General features: G+C 33.7%; 2 protein-coding genes across 2 annotated transcripts; one reads left to right on the top strand and one right to left on the bottom strand.

Annotated features, from left to right (window-relative positions):
- Positions 1-716: 716 nt before the first annotated feature.
- On the top strand, positions 717-5,684 carry LOC149422126 (uncharacterized). Its single transcript, XM_089633615.1, has 5 exons — positions 717-1,148; positions 1,483-1,730; positions 1,814-1,946; positions 2,883-3,012; positions 4,117-5,684. The coding sequence occupies exons 1-5, from the start codon at positions 768-770 to the stop codon at positions 4,200-4,202; spliced, it is 978 nt and encodes a 325-aa protein (XP_089489741.1). The 5' UTR covers positions 717-767; the 3' UTR covers positions 4,203-5,684.
- An 800-nt stretch (positions 5,685-6,484) lies between these two features.
- On the bottom strand, positions 6,485-13,962 carry LOC149422125 (ubiquitin domain-containing protein UBFD1-like). Its single transcript, XM_089633613.1, has 6 exons — positions 13,849-13,962; positions 13,290-13,729; positions 12,584-12,715; positions 9,577-9,718; positions 9,449-9,495; positions 6,485-8,316 (listed from the first exon to the last, which is right to left on the bottom strand). Exons 1-6 carry the CDS (start codon positions 13,859-13,861, stop codon positions 8,206-8,208), a joined length of 885 nt encoding a protein of 294 aa, XP_089489739.1. The 5' UTR covers positions 13,862-13,962; the 3' UTR covers positions 6,485-8,205.
- Between the last annotated feature and the right edge of the window lie 123 nt (positions 13,963-14,085).

Here is a 14,085-nt window from a genome sequence, read left to right as displayed (position 1 = left end):
TTTTAGAATAAAATACTTTAGCATTCGATATGGGTGTTTATTTTTTTATTGTTAGAACAACCCTTAAAAATAATATGACAGCCGTAAAATAAAGAAAACACTAGTCGCGCCTTCCATATGAATTTGAATGTAATGACATTGTAGATCTCCATCCCATTTGAATTGTGTCAACATAGTTTTATATTGAAAATTTAAGCTTCGATTAAGCAAATGTTTGGATCACAAAATTCAACCTCAATGCACTTTTTATGGTTTTCTTTATTCCATGGACTTAAAAATACATTTATGTAAACAAACTCATATTAAGTCATGCATATCACACGCCTCACAACTCTGCCCTACCGGGTGGAGACATAGTTCCGCTGCCTCTTTATTATTCAGACAGGGGCGCTTTCTTAAGGAGTCACATAAAAAAAATGTCGAAATCATATTACTCGAATAGGACGTTTCACGAAGTCGATTAAATATAAATTTCAAATAGATAGATATATATATAAAATTAATTGTATTTTGAAATCTGTTTTTCTATCCAATTTGACCCTTTTATTTCTTCAAGAAATTAACATATTTTGTATTTCTATCGCCCTACTCTACTCTATTATTTTGACAGTTTCATTTCAGAACCATAGAATATGTTCAATTCTTATTCTCTATGATAAACGTCAAGCGATGTTTTTGTTTTGGAGTTTCTCTATGGATATCAGTTGTCAAACGATACGTCAACGGGTCGGGCGTGAATTAATGTCAGTGTGAATGAAAACGTTAAAATGAGTGATAAATTATTAAACATCGAAGTGGTGAGAGATAAATTGATCCACCTCAATCAACATATGATCAATTCCGGTCTGAAAACGAACGATCTAAGGCGGTGTTATGAGTGTATTCCGAAATATGTGAAAGGACCCCATGACAAACATAAATATTCTAGGTTTAGAATATTTGGTGCTATTTTTATCAGTTTACTGGTTTGCTTATTGGCAAGCACACATACGTTAAACATAATCATAAGTTACATCCTCGGTATACGATGTTTTTTACCGAATAACTACTTAGTTTGGGAAGCGACCAGGCCAATCTCAGATTGCTCATTTTGTGAAGGAGTTACGAAGCCAATAATCCTTTACAATGCCACTAAAGATGAATTCAAGGTACGATTGTTTTTAATCAATTTGATCACCATACTATTGGATAATTATTTCCCTAGCCGCCGGACTTTTAGGCACAGATTATGGAAATTACACTTTGTTTCAACAATTACTGCAAGAAACAACGGTAAATATTCCCGAATATTTACCTTAAGTTGCAACAAAGTGTACTATCTGTGCCTATTAAAAGTGCGTCGGTTAGGGAAATGGTTTTAACCAATATTGTTTAGTCGATTTAATTTTTAAATTGTTTTTTATTTTTAAATAGTAAAAAAAAACAAAATTAAATGCAAAATTTCTGTATATTATAGTATGAACTTTGTTTCTCTTATTTCAGAAGTACGCTTATTCGTCAAAGCCAATAATAGTGAAGGGTGCCGTGAGCCATTGGAAGGCAATGCATACATTTGACTACGACATGTTCAAGCATCTGTACGAACACACGTCGGGAGCCTACGAGAGCGTGGAAGAAGGATGCCAGTTCCTGCATTTCAAGTCCAATCTCTTCTCACTGCGCGAAGTATTCGCAATGACACAAGAGAGGGCGAGGAATGATGAGGGAGAGGATCCTTGGTACGTCGGATGGTACGTCGTATTCTATATTTATTTCATTTAAAATAATTTTGCAGTTAATTGAATATTCATTATTTATGACTTGTTTTTTTCAGGGGTAATTGCCATCCGGAGGTTTTAGCCACGATAAGACAATATTACTCATATCCCGAGTTCTTACCTGAAGATTCAGAGCTGCCAAATTCAGAAAATGTGTTCTTTGGATATGAGCAAGGTGCTGTTATGCACGTAAGTACTACCGATTATTTAAATATGTTCATTTACATCAATATATTCATTAACATTAATATATTCATTTTCATCAATATATTCATTTACATCAATATATTCACTTTCATCAATATATTCATTTTCATCAATATATTCTATACATAAATAAATATATTCATTTACATCAAAATTCGTATTACATGTAGTTTTAGTTTTCTTAAGCATCCAAATTTATAGACCATAAATGTGTTTTGCCCCGTGTCCTGTAAATTAAAATAACTTTGTTAGATCAATACTTTGTAAAAGTTTTACAAAACTCAAATCAAATTTAAAGGTCAAACAATGACAGCTTTAAAATGTTTCATCAATAATTCAACAAGAGTGTAACTTTTTTATTCTCTTCTTGCATATACAGGGTGTATTAGAATGTACCCGAAAGACTTTAACCAGATATTCCTGAGCATATTTGCAGTAAAAATGTACATGTCATTTGCTGTCCGATGATATAAATAAAATATAATTTTTCATCACACGTCGCCACTGGGAACAACCTAGCGCATCTACATATTGTATAGCTCCGTTGCGATTAACAGTATGATCAGTGGTGGCGGCTTGTAGTTCTTGTTCTTGTTTTTAATTGAATAAATATATCATCAGACAACAAAATGACATGTATGTTTTAACTTCAAATATGGTCAAGAATCACCGGTTAAAGTCTTTCGTGTATATGCTGACAGTCGGTATGTTTGGTGGATACTGTTGTTCTAACTTCAGTTGACTGAGACAATTTACTGTCTACCAGCCTTATTTAGTAACATGACACTATCGTAATTATGTTGTTAAAAATTGCCTTAAACTTTGCACTGTCTTCAACACACTCAAAGCCCTCTTTGAAGTTGTTTAAAAATCTCTGTCTAATGAAATAAATTATTTATATTGTTTGTTTATTTTCAGCTTGATTATATTACCAGACTTATGTGGCAAGGGCAGGTGAAGGGGAATAAAACTTGGAGCCTCGCCCCCACTCCCGAGTGTGATAGTCGCTGCAAACCCTTCCAGTTCTATGTGGAACCAGGAGATGCAGGTAAGAGAATATTTATGTTATTTTTGAGTAGCTTATCTATTTTTTGAGGTTGCCTTGTTTAAATTTAATTTTAAATATCCAGAAACGCTGTTCATCTTTAATATCACACAAATTATAAAAAAAACATCCAAGATGGCCACCACCAAGTAAAGACAACTAATTTGTGAATTTTAATTTTAACCAAATAGCTATTAGAATGCATTATTTTGCTTGTCCAGAGACTGAGTGCTCCTTATTGTAATTGAACAGATTTGAAGTGTTTTTTAAATAATTTGTGCGAATTAAGGATGTCCAGCGTATCTGTATGTTTACAGAAGCTACAGTATTGTTTGAAAGTCACTTTCTGTTGTTTCCAATGGCTCAGAAGTTACTAGAACAGTTGCACAAATTACATTCGGTAAATATACAGAAAATAGGTACATGCTTAGTACGCACATTTTATTTTTAATATATTTCTAGTATTTTGGTAAAAAGCAGTCACTTTGTGGTTTGACATATTATTAAATAAAAATAAAACACTTTGTTTAAAAACCACAAATTATTGTAAATTTTATTAAGACTGACCGGTTTCGCTAAAATTTACAATAATTCGTGGTTTTTAAACAAAGTGTTTTATTTTAATTTAATAATATTTCTAGTAGTTAAATAATAATGAGGAGTAAGTAATTCAGTTTCCTGAGATGGAAAAAAATGCATTTTAATAGTTATTTCATTAAAAATAAAACCGATTGTTACTTGGCGGCCATTGTTACTGATGTCAAAGTTTTAAGGTTAGTTTTATCTTCTCTTATTCATATCTAAATAAATTCTTAGGTTGTCAGTTTAGGTTTAATAAACAAATAAATAAAAAATAAACATTTTTATGTCTTTATTAAAGATGTCAAATTATCTGTTTTTCTGTGAAACAGCTACTAAAATGCATTATTTTGCATTTCTGGAAACTGAAATACTTACGTCTCATTGTTATCTAACTGATACAGTTGTTTTTCTATTAAAAGTGCATACTAACCGTGCCCCCATTTTGTGTATATTTCCCTTGCATTCTTTGCAAGTCTGCCACAATGTTTCCAAGTCATAATAACAATGCTATTTGTTGTTTTCTAGTTCTGTTGGATACCAGAATTTGGTACCACGCTACAAGAATACCCTCCGGCCAGTTCTCTCTCACAATCCAATCTGAGTACGGCTAGCAACATTTTACCTTTTCTAACAACATGTATGTTATGTACAACATTTTGTACATATTTTATTTGTAGATAATAATTAGTTGTACAGCTGTTCATTTGTTTGAACAACCATTTATCTTTCATCCATACTGTTAAGTTATTTTTTATATTTATACACATTTCAGTGTACAAATGCCATTTTCTCTTTAGTCACCAAAAAGTCAAAATACAAATGTATATATTTTATAATAAAATAAATTTAAAGAAAGATATTATATAAAAATGTTTATTTTAGACTAACTCTCATTAGAAATATTCTAACGGATGTTTAGCTTGAAATAAACATTATAATATGAAGAATCTCATTTTCTGATGTTTTTGTAAACTACTAAGGTTTTTTTTTTAAATTTTATTTTTAGGTAAAGATGTTGGAGATCTTTATTAAAATATTGTGAAAATTTACCAAAACGTAGGTTTAGAATAAATTATTGTGTCAAAAATATATGCTCATTTTTCTATTTAAATATTTTATTGCTACAGAGATGTTTCATTTTCATTGTTATTAATTTATGTCCGTGCCTATTTAATAAAACAAAGAATTATTCTAATTCGGGAAGTTTCGCATTTTGCCCCAAAACCTTGAAAAGGTACACTGCCATTTTTATACAATTATTAATTATTGTTATTTACAACAAACACTTCTGTCATTTTTATACTAGTCAAAAAATCTTCTATTGAAATATGTAATAATTGTAACACCAATTATTGTTATAGTAAGTACATATCGCACTAAAGCACTTTGCTCATGATCAATTTCTTCTAAGAGAATCCAAAATGTATATTTGCATGCTGCAATTTTTACAATCTATATTTTCTTCTTTTTTTAGAAAAACTTCTTTTTTAATGAGCATGTCATCGTATTTCATTGCAATACTTGAGAGAAAAAAACCATGTTTGAATTTACAAAATAAGATCCCTATTACAATTATTATTGACTATGCAATCAAATTTAATGTAAGATTTTCACGGTCAAAAGTATTTTTGTTATTTGTTTTTGGGGTGTTATGCCGTGTCGCGCTAACTCCTTCTTTAGCCAACGTTTCGGACAACGTGCCCTGACGATGGACACTGTAACATTGTCCGAAACGTTAACTAAAGAAGGAGTTAGCGCAACACGGCATAACACCCCAAAAACAAATAACAAAAATAAAATTTAAGATCGATTTATTGTTGTTTTTATGTAAACATCTCGAGAATCAAGAAAATATAATTTATTTCGCTATACATAACTCTGTTTATATTGTTCGATTCTTCCAATATATAATTATATTATCATAAATTTGACTGTTATCAAAATCTTATGCCAAAAGTGTTAGTTCAAATAATATACTTTTTCATTATTCTATTAGAATCTCGTCTTGCCAAAAATAAACATTTTAATTGTGTGCCTGATTAGTTTGTATTATTTAAAGATGAGATAAATTTATTTATTTGTGTGAAGTTATTCTTACTGTTGTAATTTAAGCAATTAGAAATGGTTTGAATAAAATTTTATGAAAATATCTTGTTTTATTGTAACCGAGCGATTCATTCGAAATTTAATCCAGTTAAAATATTTACCAAGTGTATAATTATTGTGAGATATCAAAATCTTAACTGGATTTTTTTCACTATGGATACTGCAAAGATATTAGGTAAGCAAGTATCTGACTGATGTTGTACTCACGTCTCAAGGAGGTAGTAAAGTACCTCAGCACTCGGTACCTCTAGGCAACGGCAGAAGTGTCCAGTAGGTTCTAGGACGGCCTAGGTACTGTACCACCATAGCGCTTGGTACTATGTACTAGAGTAGTACCCGACATGCTTTAGCTGTCATTCTTTGTTCGTAGCATTGATCTAAAGCATATACATTATTGTAAAATGTTTGATACAATCACTTGTAAATAAAAACAATCGCAATGTTTAAAGTTTCAACGACATGAGCGGCGACAAACTAACCCGACTGGTCGAGTTTACAATATATCGGCAACATGTGTCTGTTTACGTAACGATGTACGATGGCAGTCACCAAGATACTTGAATCGTCGAGTAACAGATACTCAGATGATATTTGGATCCCTTCCTTGGAGAAAAGTTCTTAGGCTAAAAATTTTTAATTTGCGATATGTTTTGGTGACATAGCTGTATCCATGGTGTAATATATATTTTAAATTGTTAAGATCAAATAAAATATATTCGAGTTGTGGGGAGTATGAAAGGGTTAATCTTCTGAGACAAAATGAAAGAAAGAAACATTATTTCAAAATTTTATTATGTACATTAAAGAAAGTTGAATACATATATATGAATAAATTTCTGTTTATCACACAAACACGCGACTAATGAAGATAATATTATTCTTAAAGAATGATAATTATTTGATTCATGTTTTTGGCAGATCTTTAATACCCACATACATATGTATATAGGTGTTCAAAAGTGATGTTATAGTTTCTAACACGACGGGATATAATAACATAACACTAAATACATAGCTAGTTATAACGCAGGTTGGGAGTTTAGTTTTTGTTTTGGCGCAGATTTCACTTTCTTCAGCAACTAAATAAAATCTTTATTTCTTTAACAGAAATGAAATACATTCACTTATTATTTTCTAATAAAAATAAAGGACACGTTTGAACACGCATTATAACAAGCTTCTCAGTTCAGTATTTAGTAGACAATATTCGAGAATATTGTGCGCTTAAAATAAAAGATACCTTTTGACTATCCAGAGATCACTACATATCGTCTATCTAGTGTAAAACTGTCCTAAACGACACACCTAAAAGTGTGACTAGAGGGAGAGGTTATAAGTAATTAAAGATTTTTTCTTATAATGTATCATTTTACATGTCTAAATATTTTGTAAGTTTACGTTATCAGTATTTTTTTTAAAAGTGGCATTTATGACCGGTCACTTTCTTAGGCTGAAACAGAAACCAGTCATTCTTTAGTGTAACATAATACTAACCGACATTTGGGGTTGTTTTACATCAACTATAACTTAAAAATAAAAGAAATAGGTGTCCATGGTTGAGCGAAAACCGGAAAATAATTATGAATGTAAAACTGTACCAAATACCTACAAAGGATAGTTTTACATTAAAAAAACCTAATTGAATATAAAACCGTGATACATTTACATTATTACTCGGTTTGTCGTTTAAGAATAATTTACATTATTGATATAACCCAAAAATATTGTTTAATATTTAAATCTTACAGAACCCGAATGTGAAAAAATCAAAACATGTCGTTTAGGACAGTTTTATACTAGATAGACGATATTTTCAAAAACCAATGCGATGGCAACACAGACAATGAAAACTACATTTTTGAGGCAATTTTCCAACTAAAATTCAGTAGATGAGCAAATTCTCACAAAAATAATGAAATTAATAATTAAATAAATGCGAGTCAATTGTGACGCAGAATAAATAAAATTACACAGTACAACATGTAATTAATACACATAAGAAAATGAAAACTTACACTAAAGTACTTGCCTAAATTACAGTTAAAAATAGCACAAATAGTTAATTGACTGACGAAAACAAAAATGGGTCTATTATAAAATAGACCCGTCGGATTAATCATTACTCTAAACATTTAGTGGCTAAACTTGTAGTCGACATGCATGTTATTATTATTATTGTATGTTGCCATTGTATTGATTTATCCCCCAAGTAAACAAAGGAGTTTAAATAATAAAACTCTCACCAAACTAAGTGTAATGAAGTACATTACAAAATTTGGAACATTTTTAATCAAAAGACAGTCAGACAGACTCAATACACCTTTACCCTTTATGCAATACTTCAGTTGCCAGTATCAGACTGGCTGTGAAGAATAATTTACCAAAGTAGAAACCTCATTATCAAAGACCATCAACCTTAAATACAGTGGAGATTCCTTGCTTGTATGTTGACCAACTGAATGGATAGATTAGTTTTGATTATACACGGACCGGGTAGCGAGGCAGTGCCTAAAACAGTTGCCACTTGCCCAGGACAGCGTCTTTGATGGCCTCAATGTACTGGGCGGGCACCCAGTACACCCAGTACCTGGAGGCCTCCGTGGGGCCGAGCTGAATACCCTGGGAACACAATTGCATATTAAATACATAACATGGAAACAGCAAAGAGCGTCAAGCAATCAATTACTATTCCATGGGTTATTTGGGACAGCTTTCTGTTTGGAAATACGAGAACCATTTGAAAATTTTCCGGCCTTTTTAAGAAAATTACATATCTCGAAGCAAAACAAATTTTTCTTCTCGACGTAGTCTCCCTACAACTCGATACATTTGGTCCGACGCTGGACCAAATTCCGCTAGATTTTTTGATACAGGCTAAGACACTCGCACGACATGTCCGTCCGTATGCGCTTTTGGTCGATCGTCAACAAGCGCGGCACCCAGTGCGTGGACAATTTTCGTATATCCCAATGTTGGTGTAAAATCTTGTGCACCCGTTCAGATGATATCCCACAAGCCTCACCAATATCTTTAACAGTCAATCGACGATTATCTATCACAGTTTGATGCACTAAATCGACCATTTCGTCAGTTTAAAATGCTTAAACAACCAGTTTGTACTCGGCCACCCAATGTTTGACTGTTGTAAATGAAGGGAAGGCTTCACCGATACAAAGTCAAACTATTATCTTTTATTTCCCGAGTCTTCTCTCTTTCAAATGAAGGAATTTTATCACTGAGTGATACTCAATTTCCTCCATTGTTGACAGACAATGCCAGCTGACAACTTTGGAAAAGTGCTATAGACAGATCAGAATGACTTGAGATTTTTACGGTTTACATATGTCAAGGCCATCCATCGGACAGCGATAGAAATATTTTTCTACGACGAGGCGGGAAACTTTTAAAATTACCCTCGTACATAATATGTATTGCTGAAGTTTAAATATGTCTTCAAAAAAGTTTTTAATTTCTGCCATGTGTGTATTAGAGTTGGAACGATAGATCATTTACATGATCCTGGTCAGCCACGACCCACTAACGAAGTTATCGGGTCGAGAGTACCCACTTTTTGATTGGCTACTTTTCCACATGGGAAAATTGTAAAATAGAGATTGATTTAAGACGCCTGATCTATAAATTTATACATCTAAGGTCACACCGGCACTCACCTTTTTTAAAAAAATAACCGGATCGATCATTGTTGGTTCGTAATCGGGTTTACAATCTGTAAATAATATCATTTACTTACCATAATGTGATATTCTTCGTGTTCTTTTATTGGTTCAGATGTTATTCCTGTAAAAAAATAAGTTATTTTGTACATCAAAATCTGACTGAAATTTAATTAATAAAAGATTGAATGAAATTTAAACAAACCCTTGATGGAAGTGAGGCTGAGTTTCTCTGTTCGCTCCTTAGTACCGAGCCACAGCTGATCCGACTCCAGCTTGAAGGTCAGTCGCACCTTCCCCCCGTGCTTGTTCAGCATCCCGCTCAGTGGGACCGGAGGCAGTGGCTCCTACAAATCACACACGTCGCCAAGGTTAATTAATCCAGTGCTTGTATATTGTGCGCTTAAAACCATACTTGTGGCTGACATCAGCAGAGGGCCGTTGTGACTCATCGACGAATAATGTTTATAGTGCTAAATTTTCCAAAATTATTCTCTTCTTCTAACATCTTGCATTCTTATCTATTTAATCTTAATTTTTTTTTGTACATTAGCTCTACACCGGAGGCCCCGAGGAAAATAATTTGCCTAAGGGTCTATGTCGTATTTGGGGATGTTGGGTGGAAAGTTTTTTAACGAAAGGTAGGAGAGAAAGTTCTGAGAAGGTAAAAGGTATGAGGAGTGGGTGGGAATCGGGGGGTCAATGTGTCCAAGAGTGGCGATGAATCCATCCTCCCACTGCGGGGCAAGGCGATGGGTCGAGAGAGTCCGGTGGGCAAACGTATTCACCGCTAAGACCTACACAAACCTCACCCCATGAAACCGGAAACTCCTGCTAAGTCACCAAACATAGCGAACTACTTGGGGTGAACTATGGCAGGGGTGTTGGTTATCCAATGAATGGTTCCCGGGGCGGCGGTACTATTACCCGTCTCCCAAATTGTAAAAATCTATCTATTCTATTCTATCAAAAGTTTCAAATGTTTCCAACCAAACACCCACATAAATTGAATAAAGTACATTCTTTCTAACACATATCCTTTCACAGTGTCCAATAAAAGAATATCCGAATGCTGACTATTAGTTATATTATAATTTATTTATTTATATTATATAAATACAGGGTGGCGCATAACTACCGTTATGGTTTAAATAACTTTTTAAATTTATTTATATTTTTTATTTTTATTTCTAAATTTTGTGAAGAAAGCTTGGGGAATTCGAAATGGAACACTACACAACAGAACAGCGACCAACAATTGTTGAATTTTATTATGAAAATCAACGGTCAATTTTTTTGACGCAGCGTGCTTATCGTCGTTTTTTTAATGTGCGTACTGGACCTTCAGCACCAACAATAAACTGCCTGGTTGCAAATTTTCGACAACATGGTACAGTAAGACACCTTTCATGTACCGAAGGCCATGTACGGTCCACACAGAAGAAAATATCCAACATGTTGTGGATAGTGTGCAGGACAGTCCAGAAACATCAACAAGAAGACATTTGGCGCAACTGGGGCTATCGCGGAGGTCCGTTCAGAGGATTTTGGCCACATTGCACATGTTCCCGTATAAGGTTCAGCTTGTGCAAGAATTGAAGCCGATAGACTACCAACAACGGCTTGATTATGCCATTTCATTCCGACAAAAAGCAGAAGAAAATCGCGATTTCATTAACAATTTGATAATGAGCGATGAAGCCCATTTCCAATTGTATGGTTTTGTAAACAAGCAAAATTGCAGGATATGGACTACGGAGAATCCAAAAACAGTTCATCAGCAATAATTATACCCACTTAAGTGTACTTTTTGGTGTGGTGTATCATCTGAAAGGATCATTGGTCCATATTTCTTTGAAAATGCACATGGCGCCTCAGTTACGGTTAATGGTGCTGAATTTCGAACGATGCTGGTAATTTTTTTAAATCTAGCTGTAGAAAACCATCCACAGTTGTGGTTTCAACAAGATGGAGCCACAGCCCACACTGCAAGGGACACAATGGCTCTGTTACGGGACCTCTTTGGCGAACGCATTATTTCACGCAGAAGCGATTTCAATTGGCCCCACATTCACCGAATTTAACAGCACCAGACTGTTTTCTTTGGGGTTATTTGAATGAAAGGGTATACATAAATAAGCCAGCGACCATATCACAGCTAAAACAAAATATTCGCAATGAAATTCAAGCCATAACACCGGAAATTTTACGAAAAGTTATGCAAAATGTACTGGAAAGAGCACGAATGTGTGAAGCCGAAAATTGCCACCACTTGCGGGATATAATTTTTCACACTTAAGCCAAAAATATTCCCCATTAATATACTGTATAACGAAAAAATGATTATAATAATTAACCATTAAATAAAAAAGCTATTAAACGTTTAAACCATAACAGTAGTTATGCGCCACCCTGTATAAACACGTTACAGCGGTGAAACAATTTAAACACATTAAATACTTCTTTTATCAGGTATATAAGATATGTTTCCTTGTAATGTCTTATTTGTGGTATGTACATTGAGTTAATTACTGGGTGACGTGTATAGTACATGAGTATGTGTTTAAGTGTGAGAAGTGGTGATTTATAGAAGTGAAGTGATATCTATACGCATTAAACAGTTTATATCATAACTTGAAAAAATGTGGATAGAGTTTAGGCAAATATTATGGAAGGTATGAAGAGCGCGTTGATTGGCAAATTTGCTGCTGCTTTCTTGTAGAATAGTGCTGTATGGCGGCGGGTATGTCTCAAAGGTATGTCTCAAAGGTATGTCTCAAAGGTATGTCTCAAAGGTATGTCTCAAAGGTATGTCACAATTAATTTGGGACATAAGTTTGGTACAGTCAATGTTATGGTTTAAAAATCTATATAGAAATGTAAAATCAGCTGCTGTTCGCTTTTGTTACAAAGATTGAAATGTACATTGAAAGTCGTAGTTGAATTTGATGTTAGGATATTTTATAAATTGGTTTTGAATACATTCTATACTATCGATGAATAGTTTATACTGTGGGTTCCAAATCAGCGAAGAACATTCCAGTATACTTCTGACTAATGAGAAATATAACATTATGATTGTACACTTAACTTACACCTATAATGAACACGCAGTGGCTTATGATGTATTTCTCATAAGTTCTACGGGGTACATATAAAACACCCAATGGTGATATTCCTAGTCGAGCCATATATTGTGTAGATAAGTTTACCTTGGATCCCTTGGTTCCAGGCATAACATCTGGTGGCACTCCCTTGTCCAGTATTTTCTTATGAATCTTCTGGTCACTTAAAGGTTCTTTAGAACTTGAAGATCCTGCTGTCTTTTCTTCAATTAGACATTGCTGAAACATAAAATCGAAATGGATAGTAATTTTATATACTAGCGTTTCTTGGGGCTGTGAATGGTTTGGAGGAAAGTTTTGAGGTTGTGAATATTGAACCTGAAAATATTATTTTTACGACTTGATTACAAATCATCGAATTTTCTCTGCTTTTTATTAATATAATATACATATATTATATATGTAAACCTTCCCGAAGAAATTCTCTAAATGATAGTAGAAACCCTATCAAAAACAAATCAGTTTAGAAGAACTAAGCGCACAGACAGAAGCGGATAGCGACTTTGTTTTATACTATTTCGTTCCTATATTCGTTTATATCATAAACAGATATATTTGTATTAGATTTTGCTATTTGTATACCTCAGTAATTTTATTAATTTGCTGGAAGAGATCGAGAAACTTTTTAAGTAAAAATATTTTTTAACAATGACTCAGCAAAATGTCATTTGTTTATTTATAGAAAGCTTACATGACCATGCTTGTTTGGTTCTTATGCAATGAAGGTAATGATGTTCTTTGTTATTACTGAGGGTAAACTTGGAGTGACAGTGTAATGTTAGGAGGATGTTACCTGTTTACAGTTTGTGACGGATAAAATATCATTCATCTTAGAGCCAATAACCATCACTTTTCCCCCCTTTACCAGGCCGGATTCCCTTAGCGTATTGTCATCTTTGGCCATTCCTTTTATGAGTATCTTCTGGGCATTTTGCACCACGCCAATGATCAGCTCCAGATGCAGTTTCAACTCCCTCACAGTTTGATCCCAGCCGAAGGTAATATCGTGCTTACTTTTATTGAATATAACTTTGAATTCTATCATTTCCTCTGGTGGTGGTTGTCGCAGGTTTTTCATAGGAACGTCTTCCGGCAGGACAGGCTGGTGATAATCAACTTTTGGTTTAACATTTTCGCATTCGACACTAGTCTCTACGGGTTTGGCAGCTGGCTTATCGTTAACAGGAGTGGAATTCGGATCACAATTCTCGGAGGAATCTCCTTTGTCCGTCTCTGAGGAATGGATAAAACCATGCGAATTAAAACATGAAAATAACAACACAAAGAGGGATTTTTTGGCAACATAAATGCGTCAATTAAATAAACGGGTATTCAACAAAATATTAACTTACCAACGCAATCCATTTCGATATTGAAATTGCAATGGGAACGATGACAATAATATTTACGTCAATTTTTCATGTGTCAGTCGTTTCAAACTTTTGTTCTATGGATTTAAATTTAAACCATTTCAAATAATTATTACGTTGGCAACACCCTTTGTAGTCTATTGGAATATTATTTTGTACTGCTGCAGCTACAAAATAGAAACCAAATTTTAAACGGCTATGGTGTCTAACCTACAGTCG

Source organism: Hesperophylax consimilis, chromosome 7, assembly GCF_061612785.1.
Source record: "Hesperophylax consimilis isolate HC1 chromosome 7, BYU_Hcon_1.0, whole genome shotgun sequence".
Taxonomy (NCBI): Eukaryota; Metazoa; Arthropoda; class Insecta; order Trichoptera; family Limnephilidae; genus Hesperophylax; species Hesperophylax consimilis.
This window is presented reverse-complemented; position numbering and strand designations above follow the sequence as displayed.

Coding starts and splice junctions, on each gene's coding strand:
- LOC149422126 (XM_089633615.1), top strand. CDS start 768: ATGAGTGATAAATTATTAAACATCGAAGTGGTGAGAGATAAATTGATC. Junction 1,149..1,482: donor CCACTAAAGATGAATTCAAG/GTACGATTGTTT, acceptor CTCTTATTTCAG/AAGTACGCTTATTCGTCAAA. Junction 1,947..2,882: donor AGCAAGGTGCTGTTATGCAC/GTAAGTACTACC, acceptor GTTTATTTTCAG/CTTGATTATATTACCAGACT.
- LOC149422125 (XM_089633613.1), bottom strand. Junction 12,716..13,289: donor CCGTCACAAACTGTAAACAG/GTAACATCCTCC, acceptor TTTATGTTTCAG/CAATGTCTAATTGAAGAAAA. Junction 9,496..9,576: donor CAGCCTCACTTCCATCAAGG/GTTTGTTTAAAT, acceptor ATTTTTTTACAG/GAATAACATCTGAACCAATA.